The sequence below is a fragment of the Phasianus colchicus genome, chromosome 15 (genome assembly GCF_987193195.1).
Source record: "Phasianus colchicus chromosome 15, bPhaCol1.hap1.1, whole genome shotgun sequence".
Lineage (NCBI taxonomy): Eukaryota > Metazoa > Chordata > Aves > Galliformes > Phasianidae > Phasianus > Phasianus colchicus.
In genome coordinates this window covers 16241344-16260985 of record NC_143450.1, presented here as the reverse complement: position 1 = coordinate 16260985, position 19642 = coordinate 16241344, and the positions used below count along the sequence as shown (strand labels likewise).

At 50.1% G+C, this 19642-nt stretch overlaps 1 protein-coding gene across 3 annotated transcripts in view; it reads left to right on the top strand.

Annotated features, from left to right (window-relative positions):
- Positions 1-18291, top strand: part of JADE2 (jade family PHD finger 2) — a 54299-nt gene extending 36008 nt beyond the window's left edge. For 2 of the 3 annotated variants that reach the window (XM_031598408.2, XM_031598407.2), the window contains exons 7-12: positions 1967-2134; positions 3039-3155; positions 8378-8839; positions 10888-11005; positions 14580-14708; positions 16293-18291. In XM_031598408.2, the coding sequence (XP_031454268.2) occupies positions 1967-2134; positions 3039-3155; positions 8378-8839; positions 10888-11005; positions 14580-14708; positions 16293-17137 (1839 nt within the window). In that variant the 3' untranslated portion in view covers positions 17138-18291. The remainder of the gene's footprint in view (positions 1-1966; positions 2135-3038; positions 3156-8377; positions 8840-10887; positions 11006-14579; positions 14709-16292) is intronic. The other variant, XM_031598409.2, reaches the window with a different exon arrangement.
- The last annotated feature ends 1351 nt before the right edge of the window (positions 18292-19642 follow it).

Genomic DNA, 19642 nt, shown 5'->3' with positions numbered 1-19642 from the left:
CATCAGCATTTCCTGGAGGTGGGAGAGTGCTGGAGATATGTATAGTTGAGAGAGGTGGGTGTTTTGAATGGTTTCCATCAGTGAATCAGATTCCACAAAATACCAGGATGATCTGGGGATGGTTTGGGATTGGTTTCTTCTTCTTTTTTTTTTGTTTGGTGTTTCTTTTTTAGTGAACCCAAGTAGAAATTTCTGGCCATGGGCTGACGTGTACCCATTGTGCAGCAGTGTGGGGGCCAGGCTCCAGCAGGACAGACAGACGGACCCGGCAGCAGCCTCAGTGCTGAGAGCAGCATGATGCTGCAAGAAGGAGATGCTGCGGGTTGGATTTAAAGGCTTTTGAAAGAAATGGCTGATTTTATCTTATTTTTGGGGCACATACTCGGGTCTGAACCCCAGCACCCACTTGCAAGCTTTTAGAGATCCCATCTCTTTCCCCATTCACATAGCAACAAAGCCCAGAGCCTCCAAGCAGAGGAGGAGCCATGCTCAGATATGCATGCTGGGGTTGTTTGGTTGGTTTTGCCTGATACCAAATCAGGTACTTTATAAAAATCTCTTACAGAAACGATCTGTCTGTCCAATTTGCAGGTGCTTTGAAACACATTTAAGTCTCTGTGAACCACGTAGACCTGCAGCAATCATACTACCTCCTTTAATACTTTATTTTCCCAATAGTATGTTCAAGAGGTGACTTTTTCTCCATGGAAGTTACTACTGTCAGAGTCCATTTATGGTTTGGGGCAACTTAAAATTGTGCTACAAAGTCTCTCCATGGCTGTGAGGGCTGAGCATCCCCTTTTTCCCATGCTACTGTACCATACTCATGTAATTACCTGTTATTAATCGTCTCTCCTAACATAATGGCACAAGCACGAGCTTCTCCACTGCTCTCAGAAACCCTCAGTGCTGTGAGACTTACTGCAGCCTGTGGGCAAGGCAGTTGTCTGCTACTCTTTAAAACTCCTTAAGTACAAGTTATAGGCACCTGCTGGTTAAAGACTGTCCAGCTTTAGTGGTATGTAACTTACAATCATGAGTTACTGCTGAAGTGGAAAGTATTTTATCATTATCATTATGTGATACAGCTTATCATTTGGCTCTTCCCCAAGTACGGAAGAGAAATATTTATTGAGCCCTTTGGCTTGTCTGTGCCGTGTGTTATCGCAGCAGGTCTGCTGGCTCTGCAGGCAGCAGAGTCCTTTTGTTCTCTTCTGCTTCCCACTGTCTTGGCCACAGATATGTCCTTGTGTCCTTTGGGTTTATCACTCTTCCTGATTGGGGCTCCTCCCTTCTGATTTATATTCATTACTGTCAGTTTCCCCTTTTTACTTTTATGCAGTTATTTTCACTTCCCCCTTTGGTCTGTGCTGGGTGTTTAACCAGTGTGGCCATCTTTCCCAATTGTAGGGTTGTGGCTTCACAGCCCTCATCTACCCTCGAGGTAGATTCACCACCCCATGCCTCATGGGATGGGTCAGCTCAAGGTGTGTTTGTGCTTCTCTCATGCTGGTTTTACATTCTCATTGCCCATCCTTTGCACACAGAGAGCTGTTGATGCAAACCCCCTGTCCCTGGGTCACTGGACCAGGTCACACCCAAGCTGGCAGTACTGTGAGCCACTGCGATTTTGGAGTTGTTCAGAAGTGCATGTGTAATAAGTGGGCAGATGTCTGTATTGCAGAGCTGCTCTCATTGCTTTTGCTCCCGTTTGCAGGATATAAAGCACATTTGTACACTCAGCTTTTAATTAAAACCCAGGACATATTGATACAGCATGAGTATCCATGTGAAAATAAGGAAGGTGACAAGGAAGGAAGAACTTAAACTGGCTGCTTTGATTGCAGCTTTGGGTCTGCTGTTCTTTACCAGGACACCCAGATGCTGTGGCAATAAGCATGCCATGCTGCGGGAGGATGCTCACTGCAGGATGCCCAGGTTAACTAATCTTCCTCCTGTCTCACAGGCATGCTATGGCATCCTGAAGGTCCCCATTGGCAGCTGGCTGTGCCGGACCTGCGCCCTCGGTGTCCAGCCCAAGTGTTTGCTGTGCCCGAAGAGAGGAGGAGCACTGAAGCCCACTCGGAGCGGGACGAAATGGGTCCACGTTAGCTGTGCCTTATGGATACCTGAAGTAAGTAAGATGCTTTCCAGCCTTCTCTTGAAATACAGTACAGACATGATTTCCAGGTGTAGCGAAAATGCAAAGTCACAGCTTGAAGTAGTGATGGAGCACCTGTTGGGAAGGCAGGGCCAACCCAGGGGAGCTCAGGTGCATGCAATGCAGCTGAGTGAGTGGAAGGGCTGGAGCCAGGATCCACCCCTTCCCAGACCTCATTTAAAGGTTGGCAGTGGAGGCAAGGGGATCCCTGCCTGTGTGAGGCCTTCCACAGGTAAGCAGGTTTTCATCCTTTGTTTCTGTATTCGTGGCTGCTGCATTTGGGTTTGTCCTCATTTGCTGCAGCCCAGAACTTTGCTACTCCACTATTATTGCTGTACTTTCCATCACGTTATAGCATTACCCCTGGTCTGAGCTTAGATATCCATCAACAGCAATTCCAGTTGGGCTCATTGAGCCCTGCTGAGGTTGGAGCTGCAATGCCCATCAGGCACCAAGCTGAGTGTTTAATTAGCAGCCAAGCAGCTCCCCATGAAGGAGGACACTGGAGGGTGCAAGGCCCTGCTCATGGGAAGCACCCACGCTCCCCGAGGAGGGGTGATGTTGAAACAGTTTGTAAAGTGTCACTTTGTCCTACCTTGATGTGAAGTGCAAAGAGGAGTGCCAGAGAGACAAGGACATACCAGCATTCAGAACAATAAGGGCAAGCACTAGTTCAAATTGGCAGGCAGATGAAAGAAAAGTCCAGAGCATCATCTGTATTTCTTTCTGGTTTGTGTGTTGGCTTTTTACCCAAGTTATGAGTGACTTGAAAAATAAGAAACAAAATATCCTCCCCTCATTCTGACTGCCTCAGGTATCCCTGTAGGAGATTTGGGATAGTAACAGGTATTGACGATGTCTTCTATTTTGTGACCAGGTTAGCATTGGATGTCCTGAAAAAATGGAACCCATTACTAAGATCTCACATATCCCAGCAAGCAGATGGGCTTTGTCCTGCAGCCTCTGCAAGGAGTGCACTGGGACCTGCATTCAGGTACGTGAATCAGCAGCAAGGAAACTCAGACCCCATGGTTGTGCCTGTAGTAGCCACGAGAGATTCTTGAGCTGTTGGTGGATGAGATCCAGGCTGGGCTCATTCCTGGCCCGAGTCCCAAGATCGCACCTAACAAGGAGCATGAGCACCAATCAGACATCATCAGCTGTTGTTGTTTGCAATCTCTTAATGTATTGAGTGCTAGGAATCTAGATGAACTTTCTTGTGCGTAATGCAGTGATGTTGCTGTGGTGACACTAATTACCCAGGCTGCAGATGACCTTAGTTGGAGATCAGGAACCCCCAGCGGAAGGGCTTGGTGTGGCTGCCAGGAAGTCCATTTCCCATGGGATTTGAAGCCTGAGCGTTTCACAAGCTGTGGGGTTGGATGTGAAACCTTTCTCGAGGGGGACAGCAGGAAGCCTCAGGATCAGGCAGCGCTGCCCCCCCCCCCCCCAAAAGCCTGCTGGCTTGCAAAATAGAGTATTTACTGCGTATTACATTCCCAGATGTTCTCCTGTTTTGCTGCACCTAAGCTGAGCACCGCAGACATCCGATTTCCTGCTCTTCCCACAGCAGCAGCATGCTGACGAGGTGGTGAGGCATTCAGCTAAAAGCAGGAGCTCAGGACTCTTCTCTTACAAAAGTGGGACAGAGCTTCAGGGCTACGCTCTCAGTGCAGGAGCTTTGCTGGGTCACTTGCATCAAGCTTCACCCTGGCGGTCCCTGGGGATGGGCTGGGATCTGCAGCTGTGCAGTGCCGGTGCTCGTGCTTTCCTTGGCAGACCAGACGTGGAAGCAGTCTTGGCATGCAGTAGGGACATGGAATAGCCATTAAGCTTTGAAAAATAGGGAGAAAGGTTTGGATGCATCCCAATCCCAGCTAATCAGCTCCTGTACAGCACTGGGAGCCGCACCACGGGGGTGGATGCGTGCGGCAGTGAGTACTGGAGAGCAGAGCAGCTGGCTGGTGGCAGGAGGGTGATGGAACAGGGCTGCGTTGGTGTGACTGCCTCAGGTTTAATACTCTAAAGGGAGCTATTTAAAAGCAATCCCTTTAGCTTGAAATGAAACCTCACAATACTTCTTTAAATCTCTAGTGTTGACTCACTACTTTTTTTTTTTTTTTTATGGTTCTGGGTGGATCTGCTTATTCACCCTGCCAGATGGAGATACTGTGTCATAGCGGCAACTGCTTTCAAAGAACGGAAGGGCAGGGAGAGGAGGCAAACAGGCTTGGCAGCATCAAAGAAAATTCAGCTCCTCTGGGGCTTCATCCTCTCAGCACCGGCATTACGTGTTAGCAGTGCAGTCCCTGGGACTGCATGGATTTGCATGAAATGTCACTTGAAATGGAACAGGAGCTTTACTGTCCGATATGACTTCATGAGGCTGTCGCTGGAGTGTCTGCTGATGCTACCTGAATGCTTTCAGGGTGATTTTGTTTCAAGGAAAAGGAGGAAAAAGAAGCAAGCAGTGCCTTTGTTTGAGGATTTGTGGAGTAAATCAGCAAGCTTACTTGTAGATAAATAATCGGGTTCCATACGCATCAGAGGTAGAGAGCTGTGTTTTCAGAGCTGATGTTTATGGAGCATATTTTTGATTAGTGCCTGTTTATACAGGTGTAATCTAACTACCTTTGTCAGCGTTTTAGGTTTATGACACAGCTCTGAAAGGAGAGGGTTGTTTGCTGTTAAAGCACTCAGCTTTCACTCCTGGCAGCAGGAGCTGATGCTCCAGGTGCCCGCAGGCTGCAGAATGTCCTCGCTGCTTCCAGGGCAGGTTTATCTGAGTGACTGGAACCAGGCTGAGCCAGGACAAGAGGCAGTAACCCTGGAAGGGAGCTGGGGAGCAGGAGCCTGCCACCCCAACAGGCACGTGGGTGCCCACAGACAGAGCTGCGGCTTCAGAAACCTCCACTCTGTCAGAGACCAATGTGAGGCATCTCTGTGTGTTGAGGTATTTCTTCCCATCCAGATTTGACCACCAGAAGGGAAGCATACCTTCTGCCCTTTCCACCTCTCTGTGCCTCTGATGTTGCTGCTTGCACATCATTACTTCTCTTGTTTTTCTGATAGAAAGCTGTAAACCTGCTGTAGTTGATCCAGTGCTCCCTTGTACTGGACATAAGTAATACAGCCCTGAAAACACACTTTTCCCATCCTCTCTTAAGGGGAAGTCATGACTTTATGTGGTGGTTCTTGTGGTCAGACATCAGGATATGCCGAGGAGCACTGAGTATCCAGCAAGAATTTTCTTGTTTGCTTTGCTGAACTACAAGAGAGAGTGCCAGGAGCCAGGATGTGTGCAGCCCACGTCCTGACACACTGTGGACAGAGAAACCCAATGCCCTCCTCGCTGGAAACAACAACTGTCTCTCTAGAAGAACTTACCTTTTAGGGCAGCCTGAAGAGCTGCATCTCTGTTAGCTGGTGGCAGCCTTCTGCAAAGGACATCATCTTTTGCTGACATCATCCAGAAACTTGAGAATTGTGAGTGGGGAAGAGCGGTGTGGGTGCTCACCAACATCCTGAGCCCCAGCATGAAGTGGGGCCCTGTCATCCTCCAAGGATTTCAGCGGGGCTGAAATTGCATGTTCTGTCTGAAAAGTGCCACCAGGAACCAACCCATCTGTGGTCACTAAAAATCACGTGGTATTTCTTTGTGACGATGCAGAAGTGTCATATCTGATGGCTTGGCTGGGGTTCAGCACTGGTAATTGGTTTTTCCTTCCTAAATTTCCCTTGCAGTTCTGTTGGAGTAGCCACTTCCTTCCACTTCTGCCCCAGAACTGCAGCATAGCACCACTGTAAGCTGTTAAACATCTGCTGGGTTTCATGGTTAGCAGTATTTGAATTTCATGGGCAGATAAAGTCATCCCTCTACTTCTTCCCACCAAGGTTTGTTTGAGGATTGATTAACAGCCCACATCGATCTGTGGTGCAGCCTTCACCATCTCAGAATTTTGTTTGGGAATGGATTTGCTTCTACCTGGTGCAGCAGATGTTCTGAAATCCTGGAGCTAAAGGAACTGTGGGACAAGGAGCAGGATTGGATGCAGAGCGGGTCAGGGAGTGCCCACTCTGTGCACCCAGGCTGTTCCACTGGCAGCACCCACACAGATGAGTCCATCCCAGCACCACTCTGCTCACCAGGGCTGGGACGGATCGATGTGTGCCTGCTTCTGGCTCAGACAAGGTCACTGAGAGTGCTGACTGGGTATGTTCCTTTGTTGCCCTGTCATTGGAGCAGCCTCATTGTTTTGTTTGCATTTTGGGCACAGTTTCTGACAACTGCTGCTTGCCATCTGCTGGAAGAGGAATCCAGGGTGTACGTCATTCACTTTGCTTTATTCCTGAGGTGTGATCGCCCCTGCTGCTGGTGCTGTCCCAGTGAGCCCTGGATGTGCTGACAATGCCATCACGCTGCTGTGGGTTGTCCCCAGCACAGGCTGCCGTGTCCCTGTCTCTGTAGGTATTTATTTGCATTGCAACACAAAAGGATCTTCCCGATGATTTAATTTGAAGCACCCCCAGCTGTTACACCAAAATAGACACAACGGAGTATTCCGTGGCTATATATCTCTGTGCTGTAAGATTACCATCTTGGCTACCAGACAAGAAAACTCAATCAAGGGAACTTACAGCTGGCAAAGGCTTCCAACCTTAATGTGCCATTAAAGTGAGGAAGAGGGACTCCATCAAATGACATTGCGTCTCTTCCTCGTAGTAAATCTCTCTCTGTGACTGCAGAAGTGAGTGTATGCACTTTAAAAGCCAGCACATGATATATTAACTCCTCCAAAAGCTGGCAGCCACCTTCACAAGCAGTTCCGGGCTGAAATTAGGAATAAGAGGATGTATTTGAATAGAGTGAGTTGAGCTGCTTATATTCCATGTCAGCAACTGGAGATGTGAGTATGGGTGGACATGGCAAGTATGGTGGATGCCAACGCCCAGCCCTGGTGGCAGCCATGTGCCACCACCTGCTCCACCAGCAGCATATCACTGCTGGGAGAACTGGTGCCCAGCATCCACCCCTGGGGCATACTAATGTTTGGCAATCCAAGCATTTGTCCTCAGATACTACCAGCATTTCTTTTCTGTTCATTTTGAAAATTAGACCTCAGCACAGCAGAGCCCTGGTGCAACCCTACAGCATCCTGGTGGTTTGTGTTCCATGTGCAGGGAGGTTCGTGGCCAGGCTGGTGCTGCACCCCGCTGCCCTGCCAGAGCAGTCCCTGCATAATGCTGAAATGCTGTGCCTACAGTAATAGTTCACTTAAAATGCCTCATTATTGCAGTTTAACTGGCCATTAGCAGCTGGAGGAGACTGATTTCTTATGGGTTATGGCTGAAGCAATTACCTGACATTCTGAGCCATTAAAAAACAGTTAATGAACAGAGGGGGAGAATGTGCTGATGTGAGTATTGGTGCTGTACTGGTGGTGGGTTGCTTTTTGTCTGTAGGAAACCAGGTTTGGGGTTCATCTGTTTTGCTGTCTGTGAGATTCAAGTAATGGAAGCATAAGGTAAGTTAGGGAAATGGTTAAAACTTTCATCTGGTGCACATCTGGTAAGTCTAGTCACTGAACCAATTCTCAAATCTTATTTCATGAACGTAAATAGCATCTTTGCTCTGTATATGGTGAATTTCTTTTTTCTTTCCTAATTTTTTTTTTAATGGAGCTAATTGAAGTCTGTATAATTTCCAGAAGTATAAGGCATCGTAATCTGGAGCACTGGTTGCTTCTTACGTACTCTGCTCACTCCTGAACCTTAACACCTGTAGGCTGTCATTAACAATGGCATAGGAATGGAGTAGGGTAGGGAACAGGATGAAATAAAGATGGAAATTTTTCAGGATAAATCAGCTTTTGATCTCTGGGCGTCCCACTGGCCACGTGTTGTTGACGTGTAGCTGGAAGAACTGTCAGAGTCTCGTTTTTATGGTAGGTGAAAGGCATCAGGGCTTGTCACAGAGAACACAAGCAGGTTAGGTGAGGAGGTGCCTGGTGAGCCCTGGGTTTCTTCTGCAGGGGATTTTGGTGCCCACCCTCACTGGTGTGTAGGACTCGGGCAATATAGCCTGAGCAGTGCATGTTACAGAGCATCCGTGGCTTGGGGATGGGTGCTGTCACTGTGAGGGCGTCGCTCCTTTAGTGAAGCTGTGTCTTGTGGTCCCATTGTGCTTCACCACCAGCCCTGTCCTTCTCCCCACAGTGCTCCATGCCTGCCTGTATCACCGCATTCCACGTCACCTGCGCCTTTGACCACAACCTCGACATGCGGACTATTTTAGCAGACAATGATGAAGTGAAGTTCAAGTCCTTCTGCCTGGAGCACAGCACTGGTGCCACCAAACTACCTGAGGAGACACGGACAGAGCCTGACCAAGCCCAGCTGGACCTGGAGAAGGTGACACTGAGGAAGCAAAAGCTCCAGCAGCTGGAGGAGGACTTCTATGAACTCGTGAAGCCTTCCGAGGTGGCAGAAAACCTCGATTTAAGTGAGTCGCTGGTGGATTTTGTCTATCAGTACTGGAAGCTGAAGAGGAAAGCAAACTCCAACAAACCGCTGCTGACACCAAAAACGGATGAAGTGGACAACTTGGCTCAGCAGGAGCAGGATGTTCTCTACCGGCGCTTGAAGCTTTTCACACACCTCAGGCAAGACCTGGAGAGGGTGAGTGTGGCTTTCCCTGTAATGGCAAACCCATGTGCTCCATCAGGGCTGTTGTTGCTGGAGTGTATCCCTGTACAGAGCGCTGTGCTGAGCTGTCCCAGGAGGCTCTCACCTGGCCAGTGTGGATTTGGGGTGATGGCAGCCCCCAGCAGCTCTCCAGGCAATATTTAGAAGTGAACCGAGGGTTGAGGTCTGCAAATGTGCCGGTCCCATTTCCTGGGTGTCCTGATGTGGTCCTCCCCGCTTTTCCTCCTTTTCTTCTTGGCTCTTTTTGCTTTAAAGCCTTTACCAAGAGCTGGCTGTTTAAATTAGCTGTAACAAAAAGCTGTATGGTTCTCAGGCTTTCTTCCCAGCATCTCAGCTTGGCTGGGGGAAGCAGTGCGGGTGGTGTTTTACTGTCTAAGTGTGTGTAAATACCAGCAGTCTCTAAGCAGAGTGCAAGTGATGCTTTCTTCCAGGAGTATAAAATTGCAGAGAGGAGATATTGCCAAACACTTTGATATACTGCTTGCCAGAGGCAGTTGTTTTCCTCATAAAGAAATTTCAGTTTGATGTTTTCTTCCATCCAGAACAAAAAAAGAGAACGTAGTAAAATATGAAAAAGCAAGCTATGTGCTGTATATTTACAGCCAGGAGATGGGAGGAAAAAAAAAAAAAGAAAAAAACCCTTTTCTCTCCTTGTACACCTGAGTGCTCCCTAACTGTCCCCAGGCAGCAGTGAGGTCCCAGGCTGCTTGCTGTATCCATGTGTGGGTTCACAGCTCAGCTAACCCAACTGAAACCAGCCGTGTCCTGGGGAAGCACTGCATGGCTGCAGCTGTGGTGACAGAGCTGGGCTGCCCCCAGTTATGCTGCACACAGTGGCACTGAGCTGTGGCACTGAGATGGCACTGGAGCTGTCTGCAGCTGCATGCATGTGAGGAGTAACTGTGATGCCACTGGTTTGCATGAGAACTGCAGGCACTGGGGGATGCATCCTGCCCCCGATGGATGTGCTGGTAGGGGTTTGTCCTGGGTGGGCTGGGGATGGAGAAGGAAGCATTAAATGCACTTTGCTAGGGAAAAGTTTATTTCTTGTGCTTGGTTGCTTGCGCTTAGAGCTTCCCTCTCGGTTGATAAAATGTCATGAGCTGTAGTACAAAACAAAGTGAGAATGCAGGTACTTGTGGGGCAAACGTGAATCAGTGTGTGGAGGGGAAGGTGCTGGCCAGCTATGGGTCAGGACAGCCACACCTGCACATGGCTACTGGCACAGTCTGATGTCAGCTGAGTGTTCTGCTGTATTTGTACATGATCAGCACCTGCTGTAGGGCAGTGGGCAGTTCTGCATGGCTCATGCAGGCAGCACAGCTATGCTGCTGCCCACACTGCTGAGCCTGGCTCTGCCCTCCTTGCCCACCTTCATGCTGGATGCAAAAGGAGAATTCATGGATAAAAATGGAAATAGTTCTCCAATAGCCCCACAACTTCTGGTGCAAGTCCCAGTGTGAGGGGGCCCATGATAGGAGGAGATGCCCCAGACCCCAACTGCATTACAGTACTGCTCCCACAGCATCCCAACCTCTGAGACTTACAGAATCCTTTAGAAACGTTAACTGTATCATTAGGCCTGTGGGCAATTGATGGGAGATTACAACAGCTTGTGCATCCACACTGTTGCTGCGTGATTTCTGGTAAGGTACCTGGGTTTCTCTTGGCTCCATTCCCTTTTGGTGAGTATTGCTCTCTTTATGCACTGATGTTCAGCAGCAGCACAGGTTGAACAATGCACTGCAGGTTAATCCTGACTGCTCAGGGCAGTGCCCTGGCCCTGTTTTCCTGCCCGAGAGCTGTGTTAGAAAGCATGGGTGCAGGAGTGTGAATCCTGCTTGTGAGCTCAGCCTGTGAAGGAGAGGTTACAGACTAACGTGGGTGTTTGTGCACAACCTGGGTGAGGCTGGGGATGGACGCCGGGCACAGAGCTGACCCCAGGCAGCAGAACAGTGATGCAGCTTGGGGATTCACTTCCAGCCCTGCTAAACCAGATGCTGTTTCTTGTGTTTCTGTAGGTTAGAAATCTCTGTTACATGGTGACGAGACGGGAGAAAATGAAACACACCATCTGTAAACTCCAGGAGCAGATCTTCCACCTGCAGATGATACTCATTGAGAAGGATCTTTACCCAGGTCAGTACTGCTTGCAGAAGCTGTTCAGTGCCCTCTTCTGAACCTCAGTCCCCCAGCAGAGGAAGGCAGAGCAACCCCTGCCCTGCTGGGTGCTTCCAGCACAGTTCCTGTGTTGACTCATCAAACGTTTACAGCTTTGTTCTGAAGTGTGCAATAATGCCTTACCGTGGGTGACTGAGGTGCCAGCAGTCCTTGCTGTCACACATCCCTCCCAATCCTTGCTCAGATGAATGCTGTTAGGTGCTGGTGCTAAAACAGAATCCCAGGGTTCACATGAAGGTGCTGCTGCAGGAGCACTTGGTTCTGTTCATTGTTTTGAAAGCATGCCCTGAGCACAGAGCTGCTCCTCAGCACTGCCTGGCTCCATGAAACAGCTCTGGGGTCTGTTTGGCTCCCTCTGGTTGTGTCAGAAGTTAAGCTGTGGATGGGATGGCTTTTACCTCCTGTACTTCTTCCTGCTCCTCATTCTGGTTAGTGAGAATGACACACGTACTTCCTGCAAAGCTCTGGCACCTCTTCATTAAGAAACTGAAATAAAGTTGCTTTCCTTCTGTCTTTTTTTTTTTTTTTTTCCCTTTTAAACAAACAGTGCCCAAACCCACAGCCCTGCATCCCTCCTCCTTTTTTCAGTGGCAGCACAGCACCAGGCTCTGTGGCTGCAGAACGGTTTTTCCAGAAGCAGCATCTGGAGCTTTGGCAAACACATCCGACTCTTGTTGTGTTTGTGGCTTGGAGATGCATTTGAAGCCATCACATGTTTGGGGTTTCTTCAGGAACTGTCTGGGCTGAGCTTTCCTTTACAAAAGTTTCCTTTGACTGAAGTTTTGGAGGCCGAGACATGCGCGTGTTGAGACGTGTGGGGCTTGGATCCTCTGCAGATTGCCCTGCATGGCCAGAGCTGGGCAGCACAGGGCCCAAGGTGTGCAGTGAGGATGTGGGCTGATGGCAGGGGCAGGTTGCTGCTCCCCTGGTTATCAGGTTTCACTGGAAGAGCTGCTTCAGGAGCACAGCCTGCTGTCACGTTGGCTGTTTGGGAAAGGTGGCTGAACCCAGTTCTTCAGCTGGGTCCTTTTCCAGGAAGTCTTTTAACAAGGTGGGAATTCGCCTTCTAGCACAGGACTGAATGGAGCTGGAGCAAAATGGAGTGGCATTAGGGGTGCACTGGTGGGAACTGGAGTACTGTGAGTGTTTGGCCTGCCTGGAGGACTGTAGTGATTCTTACAGCAGATAGGTATGCAGGCTTTGTAATTGCGTTTTGGTGCAAGTGGTATTCTCATGTAGCCCCAAACACTTTGCATTTACCCGTGAGCTTTATGCTCTGAACTGGCTGAGCCAAGCTGCTGTTCACCTGCTGCGTGCCTCCCTGGTGCTCTTTCCATGGGTCAAAGAGCATTTTGCTGTTTTATTTTCTGTTGGCAGCACAGCTCCCCACTGTGGGGTGGCACATCCCACCTCTCAGGCCATCCTTCCTCCAACTCTATACACTGCTCCCATCCTCAGTGCCCACTTCCCACCTCTGCCACCCTCATCGTGCACAGTGCTCTCAATGCCCACATTTTTTGCTGGGCCTCCTCGCTTCAGGTGACTTAGAGCTAAGGGTCCTTAGCAGCTCACAGCACCAAACCTATGGATACCAGGCTGCTGTGTTCTGCATCGTTAGTGACTGGAAAGTGGCTTGGTGGCTGAGTGAGTTGCAGTCAATGGGAATGGTCCCTGTAGCAATCCCTCTGTGCTGCTCCTGACTGGATTGCTCTGCATGCCCGCAGTTTCTCAAAGAAGGAAGAAAATCCACATTGTTTTGCCCAGACAAAGCTGGTTTTTAACTGCTTTCATTGTAGCTATAACCAAAGTCTTCTGGGCTTATCCCAGAGATGGTTTTAGCTCAGGTTGGTTTTGGAATGGCTCCCATATGAAGCGCCATTCGTGAGGGGTTTATTTTTCTCACTGATAGATGATGATTTCAGCAGGAGATTTTTAATAAAATCAGCGAGGACTGCCCATGTAAGATGAACCCATCTCTCTCTCTCCCTTATTTTTATTGCATGAAGCAGATAGAAAACGCTGTCTGGCTTTGAAATATGGTTGCTATTTTGACAGGTCCCTCTTCAAAAAGTAATGTTCACGTTTTTCTTTAGATCCATTGTGCTGTCCAAACAAAGATATGTTTTCATTTTGCAAGCAAAGTGAAAAATGTGTCTGTTCCTCCTGTTATTTGGCAGGAATGCAGCAAATACCCATTTTGCTTTTGCTTTTCTTTCTTGTGGTGAGCCCTGTGCTTGTGAGGAGTTCTGGCAACCCTGGGACTGTAAATCCCCTGTGCATGCAGGTGCTGTGAGATGCCCTCCTCTGCTTGCCCCATGCATTTCCAGCCCAGCTGAAAGGAGAGGGGCTGTTCTCTGGGCTGCCCCCATCCAACACAGCAAGTTGATGCACTTGCATCAGGAACAGTGTCCAGTTCTTAACATCGTTGCTTTGGCAGCTGCTTGGCTTGTGCAGGTCTGAGCTGACAACCTGCATGGCTCATCTCCATCAGCTGCCCAAGTGCTGGTGTGAGAGCAGTGTCCTTCCCCCTTCAAAAATCAATGTGGATGTTTCAGCACGGAATTCTCTGGGCCTGAGAGAGTAACTAAAAACCTTTGGAGTGCAGCGCTTGGCAATACAAGTTGTACTTTTATAGGGTATGTATTTGTCCTGTTTACCCAAGAGGAATAAATCCAGTAGAAATTCAAAACCATTTAGGAAACACTGATTTTTTTTTAGCTGAACGGCTGCATAGCTTGCAGTTACATTCCTGGCTTTCCATAGGCAATGTTGCTCATCTTTCCTCCTCCTTTTAGCTGTGTTCAATACACCGGTTTTATAGCTTTGTTTTTTTCCACCACTGCCTGGTATGAGTGTAAACAGTTACCACAGCTGAAAGGTAAAATCACACCAAGGTCTGCTATAAAATGCTGCCAATGCTACATGCTTTGCAGCTCAGTCCCTCCTGCAGCTGTGTCCACAGCTAGCCTGGGATGTGCACAGGCAGTTTCCATGATGTGCCAGCAGGTTCGGAGGCTCCCTGATCTCCTGGAGGGCTTCAGAACAGTTTGGGTGCGTTCCTGCTCTTCTGGTTGGTTTCTGAATGGAGTTTGGGGTTCTCTCTCATCTCCTGGTGGGTTTCATAGTAAGGTTTGGGCTTGTTCCTGATGTCTGTGAAGCTTCCAGAGCAGGGTTTGGGATTGCTTCTCATTTTCTGGAAGGTTTCAGATCAAAGTTTGGGGGTGTCCCCCTTGCTTCTCCCTGCATCCCCCAAATCCCATTCCAGGAGGGTGCCTTGGTGGCTGCACAATTTCTTGTGAGTCTGCTGCCTTCAGTGGCGCTGCTCCTGCAGCCACGCCAAGCTCACAGCCACAGCCCAAACCTCTTTTATGTAGCCTACAGGATTCACATTTCCTTAACCTATAGAGACGTGAGCCTACTTTTGGCTAAGAAGTAGCACAGCCTTCATCCCTAGAGGGTGTGCCCTGTGGAGCTGGCTCATCCTGGTGCCTCGTCTCACACACAGTTTTCCTTTTTCTCTAAAAACTGCCAGAACAAACTGGGAAGAAGACAAAGGGTAAGAAAAGTGATCCGAGAAGGAAAGGAAGAGATGGTAGAAAAAATAGCCCTGAGAAGAAAGAAAAAAGGAAATCAGTCAACGAAACTGTGTTGGGACAACTGGGTAAGTCTGATTTTATAGGCACAGAGCTTCTCGTGGGCTGGCGGCTCTCCAGAGGCTCCTGCTTTTGGGGAGCAGCGTTGAGGAGCGCGGTGCAGCCCCCAGCCCATCCCATGTGGGATCAGCCCCAGCATGCCATGGCCACAGTGCTGCAGCAGAGACCTCACCCTGCTGGGTCCAGGCTGTAAAACAGCCTAGGGGTTGCACAGAGTGCAAGAACAGCTGCAATTGCACTTGGTGATAAAATCAGACTTACCCACTTCAAAGCAGGGCGGATCCTGTACATCTTCTGTGCCATTTTGCTTGCATGTACCTCCAGCACCATCAGTGTCATTCCAGCAGATGCTTCTCCCACCTCCTGCTCTGCTCCATCAGCTGCATCCCCACCAGCAGAACAAGGGGAGTTTTCTGGGGCAAGCTCTGTCATATTGAATGGGGGCCTACAGGGCTGTGGAAAGAAACTGCCCTTCAGTCAGTCTGGAAAACCAGGCAGCAGAGAAGAGAAACGAGGTCTTGCAGTGTGCTGGATTTTACAAATTGCTTCAGGCATCGCTTGGGGCTGCTGTGATGGGGGAGGAATCTTGGGGTGCCCTGAGCTCATCATCCCTGTGCTGTTTGCCCTGCCCTGTGGCACCATCAGGATTGTTCTGGAGAAGGACCACAGGGGCAGATGGGAACTTCCTCGGGGTGACAGTCCCTAAGCTGGGCTTGCTGAAGCTTCATAGCAACGGTTAACCCCTGGGGTGCTTACCCATGCAGAAAGGCTGCACTGGGTCATGCATCATTCGGGGGATGTGTTCTCCATGCTGTGAGTCAGAGCACCACCACTCCATCTCTGCATTGCTACTTTGACAGGCAAGCACTCACAGCAAACATCACATCTCATCTTCCCCCCAGCCCTGAAGGAAACTGTGATGTCAGACCGATGGGTTTCTGTTGCAGGGATTGAAGCTGGTTGTGCCTGTGTGCCTTTGGCATTGCTTCTCGGTCTGCTGATTCGGCACGTCCCAGCCCATCATGCTCACTCTTGCTCTCAGACAGAATTATTAGGATGCTTTTCAGCTTTTTCCATTCCAGCCTGTCATCTCTGCTGCTGCTCTTTGATTCTCATGCTTCCAAGTGCTCGGAGAGAACTCCCAGGCCCTCCTCCCATCTCACCCAAGCCGTGCTGCGTTAGGGTTCACTGCCTGTTCAGGAGTGTGCTGGGAACTGGGTTAGCACAGTGCTGCGGGCAGTGGGGCAGCAGCGGGGGTCAGACAGGACGTGTCCCTGTTCAGGACTGTGCAGCAGCTCCTGGGAGGGGATGCTGAGCCCTCCTTGTCCTGCTGCCCCTGCACTGCACTGCGGGTTCAGGCTGCTTTTCAGTGCTTCAGGAAGATGCTCTGCTCAGATCTGTATGTTGTGTGACTCTAGGGTCAAATTCACCACTAACACTGCAGCAAACCCCCTCCTGGTTCCTTACGTGGCACGCTGAGTCGTTTTGAGTTTATCCAGCATCAGGGAGTTTTGCTGAGCGCTGTGCATTCTTATTCAAAGGGAAGAGCTGCTTCTGGTTCCTGAGCCAGTTCTCCACCTTTGTTTTCCCAGGCTTGTCGACTTCCTTCCCCATCGATGGGACCTTCTTCAACAGCTGGCTGGCACAGTCGGTGCAGATCACAGCTGAGAACATGGCCATGAGCGAGTGGTCCCTGAACAACGCGCACCACGAGGACAGCACGCCCGGCCTGTCCGAGGAGCTGCTCCAGGACGAGGAGACGCTGCTCAGCTTCATGATGGACCACTCCCTGAGGTCCCCCTTCAAACAGAGCGAGGCCGCCAAGAAGGTGAAAAGCAAAACGAGAACGAACACTAAGAAAAAGCTGCCCCGGAGCGGCCTGACCGCTGTCTTCAGGAGCCAGCAGGAAGGCTCGGAGCGGTGGACTAACCACACCAGCGACCTGTCAGACGATGCTGCCAAGCCCTGTGCCCAGGAATCGCGGCCCGGCAGGTCGGAGAAAGGGGCGGCGAGGCCCGCGGACCGCAGGGGATCGGGCGAGGCAAAAAGGGCGGCGAGGAAGGGGCCCGGCCCCAAAGGCAGCGACCCGCCGGCCCCGAGGGGCTGTGCTGGAGAGGAGGAGGCGGTGGTGGCGGCCAACGGCGCTCGGCCCGAGCCCAACCCCACGGCTCAAGTGCCTGACCCCGTAGGTAGCCCGAAAACCGTCGTGCGGTTCAAATTACCAAAGGAGAGCCGAGGGACTCGGCGCTCGCAGCCCCCCAAGACCGATGGCCCCGGAGGGCCCCCCCTGCACCGCTTCGAGGCCGAGACGGATGGCTACTTCTCTGACGCCGAGATGAGCGACTCGGACGGGGAGCCGCGAGGTGGCCGGGCGCAGCGGGGCCAGCTGGAGCCGGGCGGCGAGGAGATCGTGCGGATGAGCATCCTGGCTTCCTAACGGCACGCGGCCGCCCTGCTCCTCCCATCACAACTGCCATGGCCAATTTCTGCCTAGTATCACAGCGAGAGGGGGATTTTTAATCTGTATATATAGTTGGAAATTCGGCACCGTTGTCTTTCTCTTCTCTTTTTGCCTGAGATACAGCTTCAGCTTCACCGACGTAGATTGCCGTGACAGTAGTTGTCCCCTCCGGCTGCCCCGCTCCCTGCGGAGGTGGCCACGCAATGGGCATTATTCCAGAGGGGCAGATCTCCCTCCTGTATCGGGGTAAAGGCAGGGGCTGGGAGCCGAGCAGGGAAGCCAGCCATGGGCGCGTGCATTGACAAGGGAGGGAAGTAGACGATGCTAAAATAAATAACGACAAAAGCACAACGAGTTTGGTGGGGGGAGCGCTCGGGGCGGGAGAGAGCCACGTTTGTGTTTGTAGAAAAACCTCAGTCATTGCTTTTTTCCCTTCTGATTGGAAACCATCCCAGGTTGTTCCTGTCCCTGAGGTGGCATCTCGGCCACGGCCCTCAGAAGCAGTTTGGTTGGGTTCGTGGGTTAGCGCTCAGCAAGCTGGAATAGAGGCGAGGGGAGGGACAGAGAGGGAAAAGTCCTTTAGGAGCACTGGGGGGACTGGGCAGCCTGCACCCACCTGAGCCTCCCCTGCACAGCAGCATGCTCAGCCCCAGGCACTGCAGCCGGGGGGAAGGAGCGCGCTCAGCCCTCTGATTTTCCGACGAAACGCTACAATGGAAATGGTGAATTTATTCCTCCCCGTCCTTTATCCTTTTTTTTTTTTTTAAAAAAATTCCTTAAATCCTGGTTACGAGCTGTTGACTCCTTGTGGGAGGGTGATTCACAGAAGCTGACATTATAAATATGACAATAATTTAATGCATAAAATGTCCCCAATAAGCCTTAAATGTTGTTCAAAGCCCATGTTACCGACGAGTCAGGCGAATTTCCGTGTTTGCACTTAATTGCACCATTACTTCAGTTTTGGCTTCAAAGGTCACAGTGAAGTCGCGCTACGTGTTTTATTGGAGTGACCCCAGTGTGAGCTCAGGGAACAAAAAAAAAAGGAATTCACTGAAACTTTTGTTGTTGTTGTTTTTTAAAAATAATAATAAAAAATGTTTAAAAAAGGAAAAAAAAAAAAAAAGAAACTAACTAACCTGGGACACTTCTGCAACTGGTTAAACCCATCACTTCAAACAGAAAACCTTACAGTTGTCCAACAGAACAGTCAAATCTTTTTTTGTGGATGCCAAAGAATACGTTGACAGTCAAGCAGCACAGCCAGAAACTGGAAACTTGTCACTAGGAACAATTGGGAGTTATTTAGCAACCAAGGACTAAAGACACACTCATGCACACTGCTGCGGCGTTAGGTTCCAAGCTTGCTGAAGGGGTGCTGAGCCTGCGCCCCTCCGTTTTGATTTCCAGTGCTTTTTGCTCATTTCACTGTGAGCTTTCTTCTGATACTCTGAGACTCCTTTAACCGACTGTCCCGGTGTTTTAGAGTAGATCAGCTTTATCAGCCTTTAGAGAGTCCTTATTAGCGGTCAGATTGCAGCCCGGCTGACCCCAGGCAGCACGCAGCCCTTGGTGCCCCCCGAGCTGGGATGGAGCATCCAGAGCACGGCTGCGTCGCGGGGAGCAGAACCATGGATCGGTCAAACGGGAACCACCTCCCATAGAAATTCATCCATCGAGGTTGGAAATGAAAATCTGCTCATTAAATAAGGCTCGGTATGTTCAGATAATGTTAAATACAGTAAATAGGACTTAGTTTATCTTATCAGGCTTGCTAGCTTTAGCTACAGTATCCTAGTATAAGAGTCATACCAATAATCAATATGCTGCCTTTTAATGAATCTTGCTTCCGTGTGCTTCACTCAGTTATGGTTAAACAAAAGCAATCCACAACTTCTCACTGTACACAGCTCCACTCATCGGCTTTTGCACTCCTCGTCTTCTCAGTACAGGAAAGCAAACGGGGGGACCCTGTGGAACAGCCCCAGCACGGCCGTGTGGTTTGGCACTGGGTCGGGAGGAGCCGGGGGCTGCGTGATGAGAGCGATGCACAAGGGCCGTATTTTTTTTTTTTTTTTGATGATGCTGTAAAATGTATTTTGAGATGAAGAGAAATCTAAGGGGTTTATTTTGCTAGAGAAAAAATATTGTCTTTTCAGATGTATAAACTGCAGTTTGCACTGTAAGAGCGCCCGTCGCCTCGGCAGCGGGGCAGCCCCATCCAGCAGCCCCGGCACCAGCACAGTGCTGGCTCAGCCCCGCTCACAGCACCGCTCCCCAAACCCATCCATCCTTCTTCTCCCCTCTTGCCATGGCTGGTGCTCTTTGTTCCTCCGGGTCGCCCCGTTTGCTCCATCCGCACACAGCCCAGACCCACCCCACGTCAGTCACAGGAAACGATATGAATGTCGCAGGAGGAGGAAACCCTTCTGTTTTCTTTGTTTCAAAGAACGTGATGTGCCATTTGTTAATAGAAAAGAG